This window comes from Clupea harengus, chromosome 20 (genome assembly GCF_900700415.2).
Source record: "Clupea harengus chromosome 20, Ch_v2.0.2, whole genome shotgun sequence".
In the NCBI taxonomy this organism is placed as follows: domain Eukaryota; kingdom Metazoa; phylum Chordata; class Actinopteri; order Clupeiformes; family Clupeidae; genus Clupea; species Clupea harengus.
Genome location: NC_045171.1, coordinates 1,304,280 through 1,328,859, shown reverse-complemented (window position 1 = coordinate 1,328,859; position 24,580 = coordinate 1,304,280). Strand labels below are relative to the sequence as shown.

Here is a 24,580-nt window from a genome sequence, read left to right as displayed (position 1 = left end):
ATAATTTTCTGATGTTGGATGTGGGATAAGTGTTTATTTACTGAACAGTCTCTGTTAACATATTTGATCTTCGCCGGGAACCAATCACGTGTGAGGTCTGAGCACGCGAGAAGACTGGTCGCTGTTGGCTGTTGGCGGCACCTATATCTTCTCGCGATATTTGTGAGACGGGTGCAGAATTCAAATTGAACATTCAACTTTTGTTTGCCTGCCAGCCCGTGAACCGTCAAAGGAGCCGACATTAACATATAGTATTGTTGTTGAAATTGTAAGTAACCTTTTTGTATAGTTGCAAAAATATACAATTGTATGAAGTGTCCTATAGATAAACTTACTGTGGCTATTGGCATTAGCAAGGTACTGTTTATGTTCTCTTGTTGTCCAGATGAGTAACGTTACATATTAACGTGTGCTAACTGTGCTAGAGAAGACATTAGGGTAATCTGCCTTTGCCTCAAACTGGAGACATTTGCTCCAACTTTACAAAAATGCTTCTTATCAATGCTATTACGATAGCAAACAAATTTCTAAATCTTGTTGGTCGTTTTATTTATGTAGTACATATTAAAACAATAGGAACTGTGTCAACAACACGTTGTAAATCTTCCTTTCTTCCATTTACACTAGTAAACTAAACTCTTCCATCATTTAGAAGTTGCCGTTATCATTTGCAACGACCTCTGTACCAACAGTGATTAGGTTGGCTAGTAAGGACATTTTCTAAATACAGAGTGCCTTTCGTATAACCTAATGGCGATGCTTACAATAGGTTGGTAGCGCAGCTTCATGTGAGGTGATGTAATACCATTACCTCACCGGCGACCTTCATCAATATTAACTCTGTTGCTTTTCTTTCGCTGTGATACTGTTATTCTTTCAAGGCTTTTTGCCAGGATGGATTGCAGCTCCCATGCCGCTGAGTTGCAGCGGCTGCGATGCCGACTGAAGGAGAAGGAGGAGGCGGTGCAGAAGGCGGCCCAGTTTGGCCTTCAGATCCTGGATGACCAAGTGAACATGCAGAACAAGTTGGATGAGCAGCGAATAGAAATGACCAATGCTAATGAGGTGAGGTCTTCCTCTACACATGTCAATATGAAAACTGCCTTGTAAGAACAAGTTGCCATAAATAAGACGAGTAACTCGAGTGTGTCATTAATGTTATGAGTGTCAAGTATACTGTTGGATCTGAATGGAGATCATTCCAAGGGCAGAGGGTAACTTGCATATCACCATGCCATCACAGGCTCTGGAGCAGGAGAAATATTCCCTCCAGCGTGAGGTGGAGCTGAAGACGCGTATCCTGGACAGCGTGCAGTCTGAGCTGGATGATGTGAAGAAACAGCAGAGGTGTCTGATGGAGCAGCAGGAGGCCCAGCTCGAGAGGAGTCACGCCCAGGAGCTCAGTGACAACAAGAACCAGGTCTGAATGAGCCTCCGCACTCTGGTGGTACAGTAGGTAGAGAAGTCGTTTAGTTATCAGAAGGTTGCTAGTTCGATTCCCTGTCGAAGCGTCCTTGAGCAAGACACTGAACCCCTAATTGCTCCTGATGTGCAGTGTGCCCTCAGTGTAAATGTAAAATGTGTCAACATCCTTGTAAGTCGCTTTGGATAAAAGCGTCTGCTAAATGACTAAATGTAAATGTTCTCTTATGCAGGCAGCTGCTAACAGGAAATATTACATTTCCAATACTCATCATTTTATTGTTGGGGTCTACTAGAATAGATTTACATGCCTCAGTTATCCAAAAACACATTCTTTATCTCATACTGAACATCTCCATTCGCCTTTGTCCGAAACGCTTGGTTAGAGCTTGTTAGGTCATGCCGTTGTGTTGACATTGAAGTTTGTGTGCGCATCGACCCCATGTGTCAAGCATAACGGCGTCCTAATGGTTTTCCTTGGCACTCTGAGATTCTTTTGAATGAAGAGTGCATTACAAATAAAATACATTATTATTATTATTATTATTATTATTTCCTTCAAAGATGGAGCGCCTGAAGATGGAGCGGGATGAGGCACAGCTGGCAGAGAAGCAGCTGCGGCACAAGCTGGAGGTGCAGACCGTAACCCTGAGCAACAAGACTGACGAGCTGCGCTCCATGACCGAACGAGCCCACGAGACCATGTCCTCCGAAATCCTGGAGCTGCAGGTCCAGAGAATGGAAACGGAGTCTGAACTGGTAGGGACCACGCAGACATATACTGTATATATTTGAACTGGTAGGGACCACGCAGACATATACTGTATATATTTGCCGGCCTGAGGATGGATATGTCTTCTGAATGTTTGTACTTGATCACATTGGTTCATGTGCCCCACTTCTTCATACCCATGTGACCTTTGCTGTGACTCAGATTAGCAAACTTGACAAGTTGATTACTCGTAGATTCCAAAGTCCACATTCCAAGTATTTGTCCAGATTTAGAAATGGATGTTGAACTTTTTGGGTGTATAAAATATTGAAGCATCTTGATGTATGACTGAAACAGATGGCTCTAGTCTATGATGGCCCCACTCAGGAGTTAATGCTGTGGTTTATGCATCTCAGGCTGACCTGAAGCAGGAGCTCCAGGAGTTAAAGCTGTGGTTTATGCACCTCAGGAGTTAAAGCTGTGGTTTATGCACCTCAGGCTGACCTGAAGCAGAAGCTCCAGGAGTTAAAGCTGTGGTTTATGCACCTCAGGCTGACCTGAAGCAGGAGCTCCAGGAGTTAAAGCTGTGGTTTATGCACCTCAGGAGTTAAAGCTGTGGTTTATGCGCCTCAGGCTGACCTGAAGCAGAAGCTCCAGGAGTTAAAGCTGTGGTTTATGCACCTCAGGAGTTAAAGCTGTGGTTTATGCATCTCAGGAGTTAAAGCTGTGGTTTATGCATCTCAGGCTGACCTGAAGCAGGAGCTCCAGGAGTGCCAGTACAGAGAGCAGCAGCTGCAGCTGTCAAACACCAGCCTGCATCGGCAGGTGGAGCGACTGACCGAGGAAAAGGAGGATCGGGAGAGGGAAGCCGTCTCGTGCTATAATGCTCTGGAGGTAGATGGCACAAAACGATGATTGAACTGCTCTATTCTGATCATTCTGAAGTGTGCTTCACCAGACCATTCATAACTATGGTCTTGTTTCCTGTGTGTAGAAAGCATTCATAACTATGGTCTTGTTTCCTGTGTGTAGAAAGCATTCATAACTATGGTCTTGTTTCCTGTGTGTAGAAAGCATTCATAACTATGGTCTTGTTTCCTGTGTGTAGAAAGCATTCATAACGTGTGTGTGGTCTTGTTTCCTGTGTGCAGAAAGCCCGTGAAACCAACCAGGACCTGCAGATCCAGCTGGACCAGCTGCTTCAGAAGGCCCAGGATCCAAACAGCAGAGGAAACTCTCTATTTGCTGAGGTATGGTATAGGGATCGCAGTGCAGTATAGGGGTGTGTGTGTGTGTGGGACCCAGACAGCAGAGGACACTCTCTATTTGCTGAGGTATGGTATAGGGAGTGCAGTATAGGGATGTGTGTGTGTGTGTGGCCCAGGATCCAGACAGCAGAGGACACTCTCTATTTGCTGAGGTATGGTATAGGGATCACAGTGCAGTATAGGGGTGTGTGTGTGTGTGTGTGTGTGTGTGTGTGTGTGTGTGTGTGTGTGTGTGTGTGTGTGTGTGTGTGTGTGTGTGTGTGTGTGTGTGGCCCAGGACCCAGACAGCAGAGGACACTATTTGCCGAGGTATGGTATAGGGATCGCACATGTTTGTTTGTTTGTTTTTTAAGTGCAAGTCCACTTGTTGTGTTTGTGTTGTTTGTGTTGATGAGCGTGCCTATCTCTCCCATAGGTGGAGGACAAGCGAGCTGAGATGGAGAGGCAGTTAATCAGCATGAAAGTCCAGTGCAAGTCCCTGCAGCAGCAGCATGCCTTCTCCAAGCAGCAGATGCATCGCATGAAGGTACAGTTCTCAGTGCTGCATCTTTCTCTTCTCCATAGTGTTCTCCTCTCTGAACAGTGTACACTTTTAGCACTCTGAGATTCACACGAATATAGAGTGCGCTATAAACTAAGTGAATTATTATTATTATTACACTGAAATGGTCTGTGGTGGCTCTGCCAAGGATGGATCCACCACCACCACCATCACTATTCTGTTGTCCTGTCCTCTTTTGTGACTATCTACAGAAGAAAGTTCTGTTATTGTTACTGTTACTGCCGTGGTCTGGTTCGACTCCACAAGGACCGTTCCCCTGTTCTGTTCTGTTCTGTTCTGTTCTGTTCTGTTCTGTTCTGTGTGTCTGAGTCTGAGTCTGAGTCTGTGAGTGTTGCAGGACCGTTCCCCTGTTCTGTGTGTGTGTGTGCTGCAGGACCGTTCCCCTGTTCTGTGTGTGTGTGTGTGTGTGCTGCAGGACCGTTCCCCTGTTCTGTTCTGTTCTGTTCTGTGTGTGTGTGTGCTGCAGGACCGTTCCCCTGTTCTGTTCTGTGTGTGTGTGTGTGTGCGCTGCAGGACCGTTACCCTGCTCTGTGTGTGTGTGTGTGTGTGTGTGTGTGTGTGTGTGTGTGTGTGCTGCAGGACCGTTACCCTGTTCTGTGTGTGTGTGTGTGTGTGCTGCAGGTGCAGATCGCTGCGCTGATGCAGCTGCAGGGCGCAGGCGCAGACCCGGAGCAGCTGGAGCGCATGCAGTCCATGCTGTCGCAGAAGAACGCTGAGATCGAAGCACTCGTCACCAAAGTGCGGAGGCTGGAATCTGATCAGGTCCGACTGCTTTTGGCTGACCGCTGTTTCCTGGCTGTGTTTATTTTATTTTTAGATTTCTGCTGTTGGTGAAACTTGTGATTTGATTCAATGTATACCCTTCAATGTATACACTTCACACTCAGCAGCAGAGGAGTTACTCTGGGTAAAGACGGTGTTAACCCCATAAGGCACACGCCATACGCCATAGAACAACTTCACAGGCTGAACAACTGTACTGGTGTCACTGTAGGGTGCATGGCCTTAGACACACAGACAGAAACGGGTGGCAGACTAAGATGCAGTAACAGTTCTTTGTCTGTTGAAGACTTGACACTTGAACAATCAGTAATGGCTTACTAAGCTGAGGTATGTCATCAGTCATGACTTACTAAGCTGTTTCTGAGGTACTGTATTTCATCAGTCATGACTTACTAAGCTGTTTCTGAGGTACTGTATTTCATCAGTCATGACTTACTAAGCTGTTTCTGAGGTATGTCATCAGTCATGACTTACTAAGCTGTTTCTGAGGTATGTCATCAGTCATTGTACAGGTGTACAGGGTGGTGTAATGAACACGGACAAAACATGGTTTCTGACGTAGTCAGTTTTATGCAATATCTTTATCACAACAGACGGTGATTAATTGACTTGTCATATTTCGTTGCTATAATTGCAATATGTGTGTGTGTGTGTGTGTGTGTGTGTGTGTGTGTGTGTGTGTGTGTGTGTGTGTGTGTGTGTGTGTGTGTGTGTGTGTGTGTGTGTGTGTGTGTGTGTGTGTGTGTGTGTGTGTGTGTGTGTGTGTGTGTGTGTGTGTGTGTTTCCTTTTTTTTCACAGAATACTCTGAAGGCTATGTGCCCGCCCGGCGCACCTGCAGATGGTGACACACATGATGACACTTACTACACGGATCTCCTTCAAATGAAACTGTCCAATTCTGTGTGAGTTATTGATTTATGCTTTTACCTGAAATGGGATTATTTAAGTCTAGTTGATTTGCCACTTGTTTGTTAAATAAGATGACATTAGAATTGGAGAACGGTGCCAAGGATGTGTCGAAACGTGTTTTTTATTTATTATTTTAGTAAAGACTCTGAGCAGCTGAAGGCTGAGCTGTCCCTGCAGAGAATGAAGGCTCTGTCTGAGAGCCAGAGGGTGCTGGAGACGGAGAGGAAGCTGTACACCACGCAGCAGGCCCTCAAACAGAGCCAAGGGGACAGCATCAAGCTGCAGGTCAAAGTGGAGGAACTGCGTCTGAAATACGAGCCGAATGGTAACTTGCTTCAGCTATATATGTGTGTATATATATATATATATATATACTGTATATATGGGGACAAAGCCAAATGTACCTACATACTGCATTGACACCACAAATGTATAAATATATATATACAGTTTGTGTGTGTTTATATATATATATATATATATATATACACACACACACACACACACACACACACACACACACACACAATGCAGTATGTAAGTACATTTGACTTTGTCTCCACACAGACGGCTCCTAAATAATGTATGGACAATAGTTCTGTGGACGAGTAACATAAATGGGGTTCAAACGTACATTAATGTTAATTCGTGTGAAATGTGCCTGTAAATTGATGTGCATTCATGTTAATTAATGCACATGTTGATTAATGTGCATGTTAATTAATGCACATGTTAATTAATGCACATGTTAATTAATGTGCATTAATGTTGGTACTATCTACCGATAAAATGTTGGTGATATCACCCGATTGGATAGGCATCAGCTGTTCAACACAATGTGTTGAGCACATGAAGGCACCACACTAAGTGAGTTTAAATCACACGATTTAGCAAATTCATCCATGCAGTTGTATCTACAACCACTTCCTACTAAGGTGTTGAAGTTTGATAACTTTTTCTTAACTTAATTGCCATGGTTGTGCAAGAGATGAACTCTGAATGTTGAATGAAGCCTGAAGATGTTCCTTAAAAACATCATGATGGACCTTTTGCTTGGTCTTACTCCATGTGTGCGCAGACCTTCTGTAAGATCTCTTAAGTTGATTTTATTTCCTCATTTCTCAAGGGAGATTTTTGTTTGGCTAAAACCTTTTTTAGTTTCATAGGTGCTACAGAGTCCAGCACTGTCCTTAATTTGGTGTTGAGTAGTTATTAGATCATCATCACACGATGGCCTCGCCTCTGGGGTTGTTGTTCTATTTAAGTTCATTATCATTTGAAATTCTCAGCTGCTGCAGAGTTCAGATAATGTTTCTTAACAAAACATTCAGTACTATTTTTAACTTTAATAACCATTGCTGTCAAGAAAATACACAAATGGTCAGAAAGGGCAGATCACAGATCGACATGATGACAGTTGTATGACTCTTTGTAATCACTACATCAAGGGTGTGGCCACGGCTGTGTGTGGGTTCAGTAACGTGTTGAGTAAAGTCCATGGAATTCAAGAGATTAATAAAATCCCTGGCCTTTTGAGTCGGCCTCATTATCCACATGTAGGTTAAAATCACCAGTGATAATAATCTTATCATAATTTGTATGGATAATGGACAGGATTTCTGAAAAGTCGGTTAAGAAAGTAGGACATTTCTTGGGTGGCCTATACACAGTTACTGTCAGAACAGGACATCCATTACGTCTAAAAAGTTATAATTGGGAGGGGACGCTTCAATAAGAGCTGCAGACCCATTTATGTTTAGCCAGGTTTCAGTTAAAAACATACAGTCTAATTTACGTTCACATACTGTATAAGATCGTTAATGAGAAACGTTTTGCCTGATGGGGACCTGATATTCGTTTTTTCATTGAAATATGTTCTGGATGGAGGGGCTGACAGGAAGGAGGCATATGCCGAGGTAAAGATAGAATATTAGTTGGGTTTCTAGTGTTACAATTGCATCTATAGCCTTTGCTTTTAACTATGCGTTGGGTAGAGGTTAAAGTAACACTATGTAACAATTCTTACTTAAATTAACAGCTTGAAAAATATTGTGCCGCAACAATTACTTTTAATATGGAGAATGGCCTCTCCGCCATTGCCATCGGGGGTCTGTAGGGAAATGACTGCGGTCTGTAGGATTTCTCGAGCCGCCCGGTCCTTTGTGTCTGAGCAAGTGCGACTAGGATCGGGTAGCGATTTCGATTCAGAGCTAGCCATCTTTCTGCTGGATTAGTAAGTAGTTTATTTGCTCTCCTGCTTTGTCTTGTCTTGCACTTGCTTGATGTTTGACTGTGTTAGCAAAGTTGTTGACTCGCTAGTTTGTCATAAACGAGGAAAGCGAATTTCAACAGGTTTCGCCGCTAGGGGGCGCTCCAAGCCAAAAACTCCTTAGTGCTGCTTTAAAGTTGGAATAGGATTATAGGCGCATGCCATAATATTACATGAAGCAGCCTGTCAGTGGTACTGACCAGTGGTGATGTCATATGTGCGATGAGCATCATAGATTCATTAGCATCATCAAATGGTTTTGCTTTCATATTACAGAGACACATTTTTAGTCTTTGCCAATTTTTTTATGCAGTAAAGAAAATGTTTGTCTCATTTGTAGTCACGGTAAAATTGTATTCACCACTTCACCCTATTTTGCCTCTTTTGTCTTTGCTGAAGCTGCTTGCCTTTGAACTAATCCAGGATCTGTGTGTGTTCAGAGGTGGGTAAAGGCCGCGTCCAGAAGCGCCGGCGAGAGAAGCTTCCGGTTGATCTCCCCCCTGGAGGCCCCGAGCTGAGCCAAGATGCCCCCGCTGCCATGGAGACGGAGCTGGCCAGCGGCCCAGAGGCCGACCCCTCTGAGCCAGAGCCGGGGCCCCCCCAGTGCCCTGAGGAGAAACCTGTAGTGGCTCCTCTGCAGCCTTCCAATGCCCCTCTCTTAACCCCCACACAGCCACGCGACAGCAAGTGTGTCCGCATCTCGGACGAGCCGCCAGTCATTATCCCAAAGCCGCCCAGGTCAGTGCCCCTCTCCTCCTCGTCCTCTTCCTCCTCCTCCCCTCCTGTCTGTCAGCCACTCTCTTTCCTGTCACGCTGCGTGCACTTCGCCTTCTTCGTCTTCTTCCTGTTCCTGGGATTTGTGAGGACCCTCGCCCCACGTCCTTCACTGCCCTCACTACCCCTGCCCTTCAGGAGCCCTGCTGTCCCAGGGAAGAATGTCTGCTAGTCGCCCTGCTGTCCCAGGGAAGAATGTCTGCTAGTCGTCCTGCTGTCCCAGGGAAGAATGTCTGCTAGTCGTACTGCTGTCCCAGGGAAGAATGTCTGCTAGTTGTCCTGCTCAGCCCCTGCAAAGACTGCAGCCAGAACAGGGGTCTGAGTGACTGAAGCATTTTGCTCATCTTCAAACAGGATCTGAAGATCAGGTGGTACACTGAAATATAATTTCAGTTGACTAACTTTTAAAGTTAAATTTAACATTTGAAATGTTGCTGTCGTTTTTCCTTCAGTTGTTTTATAAAACGTATCTACATTTGTTGTAGAATTGTTTCCTTTAGTGCGGTGGTTCCTGAACTTTTTTTTTTGCCCATCAGCTGTTGCATAGATTTCTTAAACGTTGTACATTTGAACAGCTTGACTGTTCTCTCCCTTGTACGTCGCTTTGGACAAAAGCGTCTGCTAAATGACTAAATGTAAACAGCTAAACATTCTGAATTTCATGAATCAGTTCAAGCGGCATTATGGAGTTTTGGTCTTAAGCTAGGGAGCTAGCTACCTAAAAAGCATGCAAAAACCTTTCATCACCTATGGGTTAGTTAAAGGCTACTATGCTATAAGAGCACTGCCATACAACATTTGACCTGTAGTTGATTGTTTGGATTTCTCGTTCCGTTTTTTTTTCCCCCTCAACCCGCCCTCCCCACACTTTAGGAACCACTGCTTTAGCACAAAGGTACAATGTGTAATATTGTACTCTCTGCATGTCACCTACCTCCAAGCTAATGACTACTACTGAACTTCTACTCGCACGGTAAAATGAGTGTATTACTGTGAACAACCATTTGTGCCTATTAGGAGAAATATAACTCATGCAGGTATAATATGTGTGTGTGCTACCTGATTTATTACTTAACACAACCTAGTGCTATGACGGTTCACACTACTTTCTGAAAAGCGATGACAAGTTTGTTTTGCATCTAGTTTACATCTAGGCCTATGTATGTTGGGGTGGTGGTATAGACGGTCCTGTGACCTCCGTGGCTCTATGAGGTTATCGGTCTACTATAGTGAAAGAACTTTGGTTAATGGCCCAACACAAATTGGGTGGTTTTTCTGTAGGTCCCCATCAGAGGACGGCAGTATGACAGAAGAGACGGACGCCAGGCAGGCAGAGGAGAACTGGCGTGAGGAGAAGAAAAAGAAGTCGAAGTGTCCCACCCCAATCCGTGTTGTCCCAAATAATACGATGCAAAACCAGTGTGCCCAGCAGTAGTTCTGAACCAGCACTCGAGAATTAACACTGGCTCAAATAACGAGATTTATTGTGTTTAACTTATTAACATGTTGTTGGATGTCTTAATGTGTTGTAAATATGTTTGTGTTTAATAAATAAAAAAAACCGCAAACATCTTGTGTTATGTGTATTATTGCAGATAATTCAGGTTGTAGATGAATTGCAGACAGCCACATGGCACATTGAAGATTATACGGTTTTGAAAAGCAAGGCTACATGTAAAGAAAATAAGTCAATCAATATGCATTGTGACTTGCTGCATTTCCCCCCAAAAAATAAAATGACATAACGTGGAAATTGAAGAACATGAACATAATGATGGTCAGTTCGTCAGGAGTGTAAAATAAACATGACGATTCACTCACACCTTGCGTCATATAAATGGGCAGGGAAGTAAGGCTTTTGCGACCAATACTGAGACGCGTTCAGGAAAGTGTACACTTCTCCACATATGATTGGCTCTTTCGGTTTGTGGTAGCCACGCTGTGCTACGCTTGATTTGCTCTGCCACTGCACGTTCGTGCTAACCTGCTTGAAAATAACAGTAAGTTTTATGTTATACTTGCAGGTATACTGCGTATTTGGTCTGTAAAATCCGTCGATATAAGTTAAAGTAAACAGACGTTAACGACGCACAATGCACTGCAGCCAGTGGTTTGTGTAATTTAATTTCAGAAGGGTTTCTGTCATGCCGCTCAAACTGCCTAGCTTATTGTCCCTTATGGTTATCTAGAAAGTTCTCTGGTTGAAACCCGTTTCCTTACACCATGTCAAACGTTTACGGGAGGCCGTGTAGTTCTAGTGAACTGAGGAAAATGCTAGTCCTCTGGATGTTGAGCCTGCTGATCGTCGTCGCCGTCAGTGAGAACGTGAGTAAAGTCTACTCCATGCAGCCTCGATAAAAAAACCTCTCAAAGAAATGTAAATATGTTGAGCATCACGTTTCTCCATGCCGCAGTCTCATTCAGCCTTGACAGTCCTGGAGGATTCAGGATCAGACAGCACCGGCCATGAGGAGGCCCAGGTGAACGATGAGTTTGACGATGAGGATCTTGAAGTGTTCCAGCCTTCAAACCAATGGCAAACTCTCAAGCCAGGCATGTTCTTTTACAAGGTTCTCTTACTAGGAGAAATTGAAGCGTGTTTAAAAAAGATGTCTTCGTAACCACTGGTATGATAAGGAGAATGTCACAATGTGTTTCACATTTTATTCAGGCCAGGCAGTCCCAAGGGGCTCTCATGTCAGACTGAACCTTCAGACGGGGCAAAGGGAGGCCAAGCTGGGAGAGGAACAGCAGGCCAGATACCTGAAGGATGGACAGAGGTATAGTAATAATCATAAATAATAATAATAATAATGGATTTTATTTATATAGCACACTTTAAAATACAAAGAAGTCTCAAGGTGCTTTACAGAAAGTAGTGATAGTGATTGTGATGCCTGTAATGGGTGTCAATAGTACGGCGTGGTAATAAGCCTACCAAGCAATCTGAGTGCAATGACTCCTTTGTATTGGATTGAAGTTTCAGAAAATCAGGTATTTGACGGAGTGTCATAACATTTGTTTTTGTATGGAGCAAGTTGTCATGGAGATGGATATTTTCTTTCCTCAGGGTGGTTAACACTAAGGCTCCCTCCTTTACTGCTCGGGAGCTGAAGGAAGCATTGAAGATGTTCAAAGAGGGGGTGGACGACCCCGCACACCCACAGAGGCGAGAGGTGTGCCATTATTAGTAGATGTGTTACCACTGTTCATTTCACTTCTCTTGTGAGCAGAAGTGTCTGTAACCGTTCATCCGTTGCTGTACAGGAAGAAGAGGCACTGAAGGCCAAGTTCCGTCCCCTGGATGAGCTGAAGAGAGACATGGCTGAGCTGGACATGCGTGTGGAGACAGATGTGGACATCATGCGCAGGCTCATCACCAAATTCAACAGTTCCAATGCCACCGTGGAGGAGAGGGTCAAAGCTCTTCTCGATCTGGAATACCTCGTCCACCAGGTGAACTCCAGCAGATGGATCTCCAAAACAAGAATGGATGTTCCTTGATTACTGTTAGAACCCATGCCAGTCAACATTAGTGTCGTGCATGTTAATAATCATTGGATTCTTATTTGAATCGTTAGGTCTCTCACAACCAACAAGCACTATTTCGTTTTTATTATCATTTAAGGAACTGTCATTTTGGTTTTTGGGACCTAGTTCTGGAAAATGTTTGGGTAACTACTCACTTACTACTCATAGTCTAATATTTTGATGCAGAGCATCCGATATTAAGGCCACCAGCCAACACAATCCTTCCACTTTAAAGTTGATCTGAGCACAGCTGAGCCTAACCTAGTCAATAGACATCAACAGAGAAAGACCCAGAACTTTGTGTCATAAAACATCAGATAACTCCAAAGGTAAAGACAATTTGAAAACAGTGGGACAACAAGAAATTGCAGAACACTAAATGACAGATAGTACATACACACAGATAAAAGCCTGCCTTTGCAGAAGGGCTTTAACTGCCTTCAAAAAAATAACTATCTGTAATCCACACAAGGATCTTAGAGGCATTACAGTTTCTGTCTAAAACTAGGTATGTTTCTAATTCAAATCTAACAGGCTTGCTTTGTTGAGACCAAAACAGCACCGTTGGAAATGTATTTGGTAACGCAGTGCCATTTGCATTTGAGTTTAATATCTATACTTAAATGTATCACATTTCTAGACATGTTACATGTCCCAGACATCATTATAAACAGGTTGTAATTTAGGTAAGATATTCTGCATCCTAAAATGAAAACACTAATATGTCTGTTGCTGGAGCATCAAGCTCTGTGGTCAAGTTGCCTCCCGTGAGATTAGAGTGTGACGTCCTGATAAGACCACAGCAAGTGTGACAGAAGGTCTAATCAGTTCTGCACAGGCCTTAGTTACATTGAAGGAACCCGTTCACTCAAACACAATCAGTTCTGCACAGGCCTTAGTTACATTGAAGGAACCCATTCACTCAAACACAATCAGTTCTGCACAGTTACATTGAAGGAACCCATTCACTCAAACACAATTAGTTCTGCCCAGGCCTTAGTTACATTGAAGGAACCCATTCACTCAAGCATAATTGGGTCGGATACATGGTTGACAGCGATTTACAGATGCCCCGTAGTCCTTATTGGCTGCATTTTAAAGGTCCAGACATTTTTGACCTCAGATTAAAGACCCAGGTATAGGCACAGGGGACAGAGCATGCCTTGTTCTCATGAGCTTCTACATGCAAAGGGTTTCAAAGTGTGAGTGTTTCAAAGACGTTCAAAAGGGGATTGGAATGAAAACCTGAACGTTCTTGGTCATCACATCACTGATCAGACATCAAACTCTTATTTTGACAGGTGGACAACGCACAGAATCTGGTGTCTATGGGTGGAATGAAACTGGTGATCAACGCTTTAAACTCTTCAGACTTCGGCTTGCAAGGGAATGCAGCTTTTGTGCTGGGCTCCGCCGTCTCCAGGTGAGCAGACGTTTCACTTGTTTGCGTAGACATGAGCTGTTATTATTGTGGAATGGCTCTGTGGATGTCCGCCGTTTGACCTTCTGTGGGTGTTGACCTTTGACCTTCTGTGGGTGTTGACCTTTGACCTTCTGTGGGTGTTGACGTTGCTTGTCCTGTTTCCAGTAACCCGTCGGTGCAGGTGGAGGTCACAGAAGGTGGTGCCCTACTGAAGTTACTGACTCTACTTGCCACTCCTCGTCCCATACCCGTCAAGAAAAAAGTATGTTTTTTGGCTTTGGGTTGTTTTTGTATTTGTATAAACCATTTGGACTAACATTTTAAGACATGTCCATTTGTTTGTTTGTTGTTTCACTGCTCTGCTCTTATTGTTTAAGGCTTTGTTTGCTGTTGCCTCGCTGTTGCGTCACTTCCCCTACGCCCAAGGCCACTTCCTGAAGCTGGGTGGAATGCAGGTGCTGGTGGACCTGTTTCAAACGCCTGGAGGGGAGTCTCTGCGCATAAGAATCGTCACGCTGATCTACGACATGATCGTTGAGAAGGTGAGATGAGATCTGATCCAGACCGCCCTGAAGCGCAAAGGCTGATCCCATCAGTGCTCCTGAATGTGGGGCGACAGTGGTACAGGGGGTAGAGGGGGTAGAGAAGTCGTTTAGTAATCAGAAGGTTGCTAGTTCGATTCCCTGTCGAAGTGTCTTTGAGCAAGACACTGAACCCCTAATTGCTCCTGATGTGCAGTGTGCCATCAGTGTAAATGTAAAATGTGTCAACATCCTTGTAAGTCGCTTTGGATAAAAGCGTCTGCTAAATGACTAAATGTAATGAATGTGTGCTCTTGTGTTTTTGTTCTTTACAGGAGTTGATGTCACAAAGTGGCATGGACCAAATTCCTGACTCCACCTTTCAGGAACGCCTGCGGCAGTATGCCCAGGTGACGCTGTTACCCGTCCTGGCAGAGCAGGGATGGTGCCGCCTCGTGCCTGAGCTGCTGGCCTCCTCGGAGCACGATTGGAGGGAGAAGGCACTCAGAACTCTCCTGGCCATGATGCCCTATTGCCAGGAAGAGTTTCGGCAGAACCGTGCCCTGATCTCTTCGCTGGGTGACTTGCAGAAGCAGTACCGTGAGCTGGTCCTCACGGAACAGGACCTGGGGGAGGAAGATGGCTACTTTGGTGAAATCCTGATCTTACTGGATACTGTTGCACTGAAAGTGCGGTGACTCTAAGCTGAGAATTGGACATCATTGATTTCCATGTAATGTCCTTATGGCCACTGTTGCTGCTAAAAACCTCTGTTTTAGAATGAGTGTCTTTGGTTTTCCCACAGATTCCTAGCCATGCTGGAGTTTGCTTTTCATACGGCTAGTTCTACCTATGGCATGGCTAACACATACAAGGCCTGTCATCATCAAGCACACATTTGATGGCCTCAGATTGTTTAATTGAACAGAATTACATACATTTGGACTATGAGACGTCTACTGGTCTTATTGTTAGGGAATGAGTATCTTTTTGTGGCCTTTTCCAATACAGAGAAGGAAACTTTTCTTGTATGTTGCCTGGCCTTACTCTGGCAGTGAAGGATGTCATATTTTCAGACAGTACAGAAATGAGTGAAAACACACTTGAGAGCTGCATAACTTTATTGCACTTTACCATAAACACGTCTCAATAGACATCCACACTGAGGCTACAGAGCTGAAGCAAAAAGCAGAACACTCTGGAAGATTTAAGAGGACTTGAACTGAGAACAAAAATTTCTGCTGTAGGCACTTTGAGCTTTAGTGGTCCATTGATGTCCATCAGGAGACCAATGCTTAGGCAGTCTTCTTGCATTCCCCGGTGTGCATGACCTGGACCTGCTGCTTCTTTTCCCTGGAGAAAAGACAGACTCGGGTGAACCAAATATTTTAGCATGTCGCTGAACATGAAGCCCTTTCAAAATGAGCCAGAATATGTTACAGACGTGTGTCATGATGAATCTGAACTGGGAGGGTGTCATGGTTGTTTGTTTCTGGGGCAGCTGTTCCAACACCCCCCATTCTCACACTTATTTCCCACAAAATAGTACACAGTACAATTTATGGACCAAAGGATTTAGTAATGAAAATTCAACAACCCAAGATAAATAAAACTTTCAAACAATGGTGTTTTGATGTGGCAATTAAAGAAGTGATAATTTGGCAGCAGGTAGAGTGATGAATGTCATTTTTATGTTTAATTATTTAATCTCTATTTTGGATTCCATCCATTTCATCTACTTGGCTACAGTAACTGCTTCAGTGGGAAATAGTTTCAACTGAACGTCTTACTCGTCATTGCAGAGCACACACTCTGTGCTGTATGTCTGGCCATCATCTCCGCACACAGGGTCGTATTCCATGGTGCATATCCCACTATGGTATTTATCACAGTCAGGCTGTGGAAGGCAAACATAGCTTTGACATGGACAGTATGGTGTGTGTGTGTGTGTGTGGACTCATTTATTTCCTTCCTGTTATTATTTGCGTGACAGGAAGTAAACATTACAAGAAGTGACAAGTACTGTGTCCACAGAAACCAAACATGTACTATCAGACTTTTGAAGTAGTACATTTAGTGTGTTTGTGTTTAAGAAAACTGTTAATTAGTCTTTTAAATGTAAACATTTATGTGTGACATCAGATGTTCAGTTTGTATGTTGCTATGCGTGTTAACTATTCTTAAATGACCTCACCTTTCTGGGCTCGGGCGCAGTATTCTCAGCCAAGGCAACTAGTAAAGCAAGAAAGGGAGGGAGAAAAGAGTGAATTCTATGGAAAATAAGGTCCTTTCCTCTTCATGTGTTACTAGACAACAATCTGTCTATTGTTTCTCATCTGATTGTTTTGTGTGACTGACAGCCACATTCTATTTAAATGCTCCGGTAAAATAATCCTTAGGACATATATGACCTCATGACCACATGACCGATACCTTTTTCCCCACAAAACCTGATTTTAACTTGATTTTCTGATTTGTCCGTCACTTATTGTCAGCTTTGTGACTAAATACCATGTATTGTGCTATATATTGTTCATGTATATTATACTTAAATAACCAAGTGGATGTTTTAATCACTGGGAATGTAATAACAATGTGCCAGTGAAATGACAATGTCTAATGATATCGTTCATCTTTTTGGTAATGCTCTACATTGTGATCACTTAGATGTGATTTGGTCAATCCTCCAGTGCAGACTAGCGCATTTGTTCTCACCATTGCCCTATCTCCTATGATGTAAACCATGGTGTTTTCTCAGTTCACACTTCACAGTGTTGGTCAACGAGGGATTTGTCTTGACTAATAGTTATAATGGGGAAAGGATATCATCTTTCAAACCTTTGTTAAAATGAATATTCCTACCCATAATTGTCTGTTTGAGGTAAAGTAGACCGCCTGAACCAACAAATCCCCATAACGGAACTAACCATGACATTTTTACATGAGCTAACTCCCACTCGCAACTACTGATACGGTAGAAGAAGGGAGTACAATTCTTATTGCACTTCCCGTGACGAGTTTATATATTCCAAAAACCCATGCACTAAATTAAATGATAATTCAACGAAGTTAACATACTATATAAAACCAATTGTTTTGTTCTTACCAGACAGATAAAGGATCATCGAAACGCCGATTAGGATAGCTAGCTTCATGGTGGCTTTCAGGTTGTGATGCAGGTACTGTGAGATTCAGCAGGTGTGTCTTTGTTTGTCTTCCTGAACTCTATTTAAAATAGTCTGTTGAACACATTGAGGCGCCACACAAAGTGAGTGAGTTTTGCAAATTCGTCTTTGCAGTTGTAATTGTACCTACACCCACTTCCTAGAAAGATGTGGAAACGGTTTGGTAACTTTTTTTAACGAGTCATGGACGGATTATGAAACCATGGGCCCCTGGGCCTGGACATGTAAAAGGCCCCCTCCCCTTCGTGCGCGCACGCGGCCGCAAAAATGGTGCACGCGCGCACACACACACACACACCATTAGGAGTATATGTATATATTACCAACAGGGTGTTGGATTTTACGGTCGAATTAGTTACTTCGGCTATTGTATTGGGAAAGTAGACAGGTCAAAAAGAAAGCTATCAGAAACATGGTTAACACTATATTACGGTAACGTAAACAGACGGTCAAAATGCTGAAGCGTTCTTAAAAACACTGATGAAAGGCACGATTTGGTGCGGCGGCACACATCAGCAGCTTACCCACATCTGAAACACACATACACAATCAAACAAGCGCTCAGCGGCGGCCTGACTCCGAAATTATAACAACCTGTTAAATAGGGGCACGTCAGCTTGAATGATGGCAGCTGTGCAGGAGACGTTATTGCTATGTCCCTGTTGTAGTGGTCATCAGCTCGTAGACGATGATGAGATATATGGCAAAGGCAAAACGTCTGTCTGACCACTACAACAGGGACATAGCAATAACGTTTCCTGCACAACTCCTATCATGCAGGGCCTGTTTTAGAGCAGAGATTGCTCAGCAGTCCTCAGTCTCCCAATTTGCCAAGATGCTGATTGTGGATTATCACTCCGTAACATCAGCCTTCGATAAGGTGTGCACTGCCCTGCTATTGTTTCTGACATCTGTGACAGTGGCAACAGCCGAGTGATCCTTTTCCAAATTGAAACTCATTAAGACCTACCTGAGGGGCAGCATGGAGCAGGAGAGGCTGAATGGGCTGGTTATCCTGTCCATCGAAAAAGCACTTCATGCATCAGTGCATGTCCAGTGTCCAGTGTCAAGTCACTATTTGATCATATGACGAGACGATACGATATAGCTAATGTAGACCAACAGGCTGACTGAGCACAGCCAGAGGCACAGCACACCTGTAAGCCGAACGATGCCTTTCAAACATAAAAGTGGTGATGCATGATATGCTTTTTCAATGGAGGATAGCCAGCCCATTCAGAGTCTCCTGCTCCATGCTGCCCCTCAGGTAGGTCTTAATGAGTTTCAATTTGGAAAAGGATCACTCGGCTGTTGCCACTGTCACAGATGTCAGAAACAATAGCAGGGCAGTGCACACCTTAAGGTGGATGTTACGGAGTGATAATCCACAATCAGCATCTTGGCAAATTGGGAGATTGAGGACTGCTGAGCAATCTCTGCTCTAAAACAGGCCCTGAATGATAGGAGTTGTGCAGGAAACGTTATTGCTATGTCCCTGGTCCCTGTTGTAGTGGTCAGACAGACGTTTTGCCTTTGCCATATATCTCATCATCGTCTACGAGCTGATGACCACTACAACAGGGACATAGCAATAACGTTTCCAGCACAGCTGCCATCATTCAAGCTGCCGTGCCCCTATTTAACATGGTACACTACCCATCCATCCAACCCCCCACCCCCCCCCCCCCCCGCTGGCGCCGCTAAAGTGTCCTCTTTTTCACAAACTCAAATTTTAATTTTAAATAACGCAATCGCCATGGTTGTGCAAGAGATGAACTCTGAATGTTAGCCTGTGAAACACGTGTGCTCATTAGATAAGATGAAAATTGTGAAATACTATACCTCCTTGATGAATATCTTTCAACCTCCGCGATGAGCATCATAGATTATTTAGGTTTAGAAAATGATTTTGCTTTCATATTATAGATCCATATTTCTAGAATTTTCCCATTTTGTAATGCTGTTAATGCAGAGATCAACTGGAAGCTTCTCTCGCCTGTGCTTCTGGTGCCGTGGCTAACACATACAAGGTCTGTCATCAAGCATATTTGATGGCCCCACCTTGTTTAATTGAACAGAATTACATTCATTTGGACTATGAGACGTCTACTGGTCTTATTGTTAGGGAATGAGTATCTTTTTGTGGTCTTTTCCAATACAGAGAAGGAAACTTTTCTTGTATGTTGCCTGGCCTTACTCTGCAGTAAAAGACATGTCATATTTTCATACAGTACAGAAATGAGTGAAAACACACTTGAGAGCTGCATAACTTTATTGCACTTTACCATACGTCTCATTTGACATGCACACTGAGGTTACAGAGCTGAAGCAAAAAGCAGAAGACTCTGGAAGACTTGAACTGAGAGAGAAATGCTAAAAAAATTGCTGGAAACATTCTGCTGTAGGCTTGTGTGCTTGTGGCCATTGATGTCCATCAGGAGACCAATGCTTAGGCAGTCTTCTTGCATTCCCCGTCGTACTTGACACGGACGTGCTGCTTCAGTTCCCTGGAGGAAAGACAGACTCAGGTTACTGAACATGAAGCTCTTTTCAAAATGAGCCCAAATGTGTTACAGACGTGTGTCATGATGAATCGTCCAAATCATGTGACCCTCCCTACTGGAAGTGGGAGGGGCTCATGGTTGTTTGTTTCTCGGGCAGCTGTTCCAACACCCCCCATTCTCACACTTATTCCCCCCAAAATAGTACACGGTACAATTTATGGACCAAAGGATTTAGTAATGAAAATTCAACACCCCATGATAAATAAAACTTTCAAACAATGGTGTTTTGATGTGGCAATTAAGGAAGTGATAATTTGACAGCAGGTAGAGTGATGAATACGTCTAATTTTTTATGTTTAATTATTTAATCTCTATTTTGGATTCTATCCATTTCAACTACTTGGCTACAGTAACTGTGCTTCAGTGGGACATTTCAACCGAAAGACTTACTTGTTGTCATGGCAGAGCATACACACTGTGCTGTATGTCTTGTCATCATCTCCGCACACAGGGATGTATTCCCGTGAGCACATATCGCCAAGGTATTGCTCACAGTCAGGCTGTGGAAGGCAAACATAGCTTTGACATGGACAGTATGGTGTGTGTGGACTTCCTGTTATTATTTGCATGGCAGGACAGGAAGTAAAATAATCACAGTGACAAGTACTGTGTTCACAGAAACAAAACAACCAAAAATGGAATATCCAACTTTTGAACTAGTCCATTTAGTGTGTTTGTGTTTAAGAAAACTGATAATCAGTCTTTTAAATTGACAGAATGTGAAAAGAATGACATCAGATTTTGTAGAGTTTGTATGTTGCTGTGCGTGTTAACTAATTCTTAAATGACCTCACCTCTCTGGGCTCGGGCGTAGTATTCTCAGCCAAAGCAACTAGTAAATCAAGAAAGGGAGGGAGAAAAGACTGAATTCTACGGAAAATAAGGTACCTTCCTCTTCATGTGTTACTAGACAACAAAAGATTGTTTCTGACATCAGGGCAGTTACTCGAAGGAATGCTGTTGAGCAACTGTCTATTGTTTCTCATCTGATTGTTTTGTGTGAAAGACAGCCACATTCTATTTAAATGCTCCAGTAAGATAATCCTCATGTATCGTGCTATATATTGTTCCTGTATATTGTATATATATGTATACTGATATCCAAGTTGATGTTTTAATCACTGGGAATGTAATAATAATGTGCCAGTGAAATGACAATGTCTAATGATATCGTTCATGTTTTTGGTAATGCTCTACATTGTGATCAAACAGATGTGATTTGGCCAATCTTCCAGTGCAGACTATCGCAATCGTTCTATGATCCTATGGTATAAACCATGGTGTTTTCTCACTTCACAGTGTTGGTCAACAAGGGATATTTCTAGACAAATAGCTTTGTTCAAAATCAACAAACCCCCATGACAGAACTAACCATTACATTTTTACATGAGCTAACTCACACTCGCAACTACTGGTACTCCCTTCTTCTACCGTATAATTCTTTTTGCACTTCCTGTGACAAGTTTATATATATATATAAAAAAAAAACATGACATGAACTAAATTAAATGATAAAACGAAGTGAACATACTATATAAAAGCAATTGTTTTGTTCTTACCAGACAGATAAAGGATCATCGAAACACCCATTAGGATTGCCAGCTTCATGATGGCTTTCAGGTTGTGATACAGGTACTGTGAGATTCAGCAGGTGTGTGTGTGTGTGTGTTTGACTTCCTGAACTCTATTTAAAACAGTCTGGACTGAAGTCCAGGCGTCGCTGCTCCTCCCACCACCTCCTCTTTGAAAACCTGCTTGGTGACATCACCCACACGATCCAGCCTTGGCTAGTTTAGGCTGTTTTGGACACAATAGTTTATGATGAGTGAGGAGAAAGCTGACAATGCTATGAGGTTTGGTTTTGGTCTGTCTAGCTTGTTCTGTTGAATTTTTCACAAAAGCACAGTGTTAAGAGTGTTTAAAATAAATAAATATAAAATATAAGAGTGTTTACCATAAAAGAAATAAAACAGATCTGCTGTGATATATTGCAAAACATGCCATGCAGAAGAGGACCTTCCTTCTGGCAAACAAAAAGTAAAATCTAATGTTAACTTTGACCAGACAATGCAAAAGTAACAATAACCATTAAAGAGAAACTTGACTTGACTTGACAACAAACAACATACCCATTAAGCTGATCAAAGAGAACCTCAGAGAGACTGTTTTGAAAACATAACGAGACATTACGTCTTCAAACGCTAAGAGGAGGAAGTATTTTGATGCGACAGAAGCTATTTTTTCTTTCAGGAAATAACTACACTGTCTTTTGTTATGTTCAAGATAATGATGTCTTTATATGACCATACAGTTCTTGCTGCCTAAACCTATTGTAGGGAAGTGGTCTGTCAATTACCTCAGTGGTATGAAATGTTTACATGTGGACAGTTGTATACAGAGCAGTAGACCCTTACAATCATTTCAGGGTCAGGAGGCAAGTCTCTGACTTCATTGAAACTCTTGTTTATTCAGGTTTCTTCAGAAGTCCTTTTTCCCAGGGTTTGCACTGGTTTCGCTTCTGTGAGCACATCAGAGAAAGATATCATTATCAGCTCCGGCCCATTTGACCCTTCCCTGAGCACTTACTGGTTATTCATGTTTTGATCTAGCTGTCAATTTCTGGTTGAGTATATATCAGGTTTCATCTTCTTTCCTCCTCTTTTTAAGGAAAGCTGTTTTACGTTTTTTTATGATGTTTTATAAAGCGTCACTTATTAGAGGTTTTTTTTCCCTTTTTTTTTTAAGTATATCAATGTTTAAACACTAATAGTGATTCTTGAAGCACTATCTGAAAACATTAACTTACTTAAATAACAAAGTTATTATTATTTAGGAAATGTGCCAAACAGAATGCTCATTCTCTGCTTTACACTCAGTTTGTAATTTTAGAACATTGGTATCTACATGCTATTTGCCAATCCCCTTCCACATTGACATGTGAAAACGTGATTTTTGTTTTGTTTTAGAAAATGAGTTCACTTACAAATCAGAGCTTAAGCTCTATGAATAGGCCAACATTTAACAACAACATTTAACAAGGTTAACATTTGGTTGGGACAACCATGGGGGCCGATATTGGACAGAGTATGGGGTCGAGAACTAGAGGAGGAGGAGGAGGAGGAGGAGGAGAAGGAAGAAGTGAAGTAAGACTGGGAAGAGGAAGAGTTGAAGTAAGACTGGGAAGAGGAAGGGGAGTCAGGAACACAATAACTGAAATCCGAGGGACTGTGGTTGACGTGTTATTAATCATTGGATGAGCATGATGGATGGAGGCTGGGCAACAGATTCAACCCAATCTGAACCGCCATACCGTTGCAAGTATCATCTGATATTTGAAAAGGAGAACTGGTAACTGTAAGAGCTGTACTCCTACTGGTACAGTAAGATGCACTGTACTTAAATAATCAGAAGGCTCTATCCCTAAAACCATTTAAATGTTTTTACAGAACTGCAAGAAAAAAAGGATCTGGTGGAAGAGGTCGACCCTTCACACCAGAGCAGGAGACCCCCATTGTAAATACGATCGTTGCAAATAACTGCATCAAATTCTGAGAATTGCAGGACAACCTAATGGCAGATAATATCAAATTTCAAAACGTCAACAGAGCGAGTCTCTGTAGTGTCTCATCTTTCGAAAGAAACTCAGGCCGTGTAAAACATAAATATGTGAGCTTTATAGCTATATCATTGGTGCTGGATATGGAAGTTACATCATACGGACTGATCCCTGTCTTTTAGGACTGTCCTACATTATTTCAGAGAGAGAGTCATGGAGACTAGAGGCAGATGCAGTGCCTCATGAACTCATAAACATGGATGAGGCAGGTTTCCACATTGCAAAAAAAAGGGGAACAGCAGAAATATCATCGGACAATGTGCCATCATCAGCGTCCCAGGACAACATAGTGAGTGCAGCTATTAGTCAAAATGACGCCCCTTCACCTTCCCAGCCCCATAGCACACTGCACAAATGCTCACATCTCTGGACACAGACTAACTCCTAGTGACCAGGGGGCCATGCAGCCCACGTAGGTCATCATATGGGACAATGGCCGTATTGGTCCACAATTGGTTCACAGGTCAGACACTTTCCATCTCACTCAATCTCCCCCCATACTCTCCCTTCTTGAATCCTACTGAAGAATTCTTCTCTGCATGGCATTGGAAGGTGTATGATTGAGCAGAGGAAGTGAAGTGGGGCAGGCCCTTCTTATCTGGACACTGCAGAGAAGCATTTGCAAATATGGCACACCCAAATGACAGAGGTGCTGGCTAGAATAATGAAAACATTTGTTTTATAAGTGAAAAGTGAAGTGAATACTCCTATTACTCCAAAAGTTACACCTTAATGCTGATGTACTGAGGCAGTTTGCCTTATTCAGGATATGATCAAATATTGTTTCTTGACATACACAAATAATCAAATACCTCACAGATAATACATTTTTTTAATTATCAGGCATTATCAGTGCCTGTTTTTGATGAGAAAAGCTAAACTTTACGTCTGTAGGGTCTGTCTCATCTACTGAATGATGACTCATCCCAGCACAATGTTGTAACATCGACACCTTTTAGTGAAAGTGGAAGGTCAGCAGAGCACATGACTAGGCTGCGGCGCCTCCTAACATATTATCTGTAGATGGCAGCAGTGCTCCT

At 42.9% G+C, this 24,580-nt stretch overlaps 3 protein-coding genes across 6 annotated transcripts; 2 read left to right on the top strand and 1 right to left on the bottom strand.

Moving 5' to 3' along the window:
- Nucleotides 1-160: 160 nt before the first annotated feature.
- Nucleotides 161-10,191, top strand: spdl1 (spindle apparatus coiled-coil protein 1). The gene is made up of 12 exons (XM_031587471.1): nt 161-268; nt 882-1,065; nt 1,244-1,420; nt 1,987-2,181; nt 2,879-3,028; nt 3,286-3,384; nt 3,818-3,928; nt 4,586-4,726; nt 5,547-5,650; nt 5,795-5,982; nt 8,367-8,664; nt 9,982-10,191. Exons 2-12 carry the CDS (start codon nt 895-897, stop codon nt 10,133-10,135), a joined length of 1,788 nt encoding a protein of 595 aa, XP_031443331.1. The 5' UTR covers nt 161-268; nt 882-894; the 3' UTR covers nt 10,136-10,191.
- Nucleotides 10,192-10,592: 401 nt separating this feature from the next.
- sil1 (SIL1 nucleotide exchange factor) lies at nt 10,593-15,126 on the top strand. 2 transcript variants are annotated; one of them, XM_042702743.1, is made up of 10 exons: nt 10,593-10,700; nt 10,890-11,025; nt 11,115-11,253; nt 11,372-11,480; nt 11,771-11,876; nt 11,968-12,156; nt 13,533-13,654; nt 13,820-13,916; nt 14,032-14,196; nt 14,511-15,126. In XM_042702743.1, exons 2-10 carry the CDS (start codon nt 10,924-10,926, stop codon nt 14,871-14,873), a joined length of 1,392 nt encoding a protein of 463 aa, XP_042558677.1. In that variant the 5' UTR covers nt 10,593-10,700; nt 10,890-10,923; the 3' UTR covers nt 14,874-15,126. The 2 variants fall into 2 exon arrangements, with proteins under 2 accessions (XP_042558677.1, XP_012692076.2); XM_012836622.3 differs by having other exon boundaries at nt 10,593-11,025.
- A 291-nt stretch (nt 15,127-15,417) lies between these two features.
- Nucleotides 15,418-21,750, bottom strand: si:ch211-195b11.3 (uncharacterized protein LOC100334344 homolog). 3 transcript variants are annotated; one of them, XM_031587395.2, is made up of 4 exons: nt 21,484-21,750; nt 16,370-16,407; nt 15,966-16,072; nt 15,418-15,528 (listed from the first exon to the last, which is right to left on the bottom strand). In XM_031587395.2, exons 1-4 carry the CDS (start codon nt 21,530-21,532, stop codon nt 15,471-15,473), a joined length of 252 nt encoding a protein of 83 aa, XP_031443255.1. In that variant the 5' UTR covers nt 21,533-21,750; the 3' UTR covers nt 15,418-15,470. The 3 variants fall into 3 exon arrangements, with proteins under 3 accessions (XP_031443255.1, XP_031443254.1, XP_012692080.2); XM_031587394.2 differs by lacking the exon at nt 21,484-21,750 and adding an exon at nt 17,282-17,571; XM_012836626.2 differs by lacking the exons at nt 15,418-15,528; nt 15,966-16,072; nt 16,370-16,407 and adding exons at nt 19,615-19,867; nt 20,315-20,424; nt 20,719-20,756 and having other exon boundaries at nt 21,484-21,702.
- Between the last annotated feature and the right edge of the window lie 2,830 nt (nt 21,751-24,580).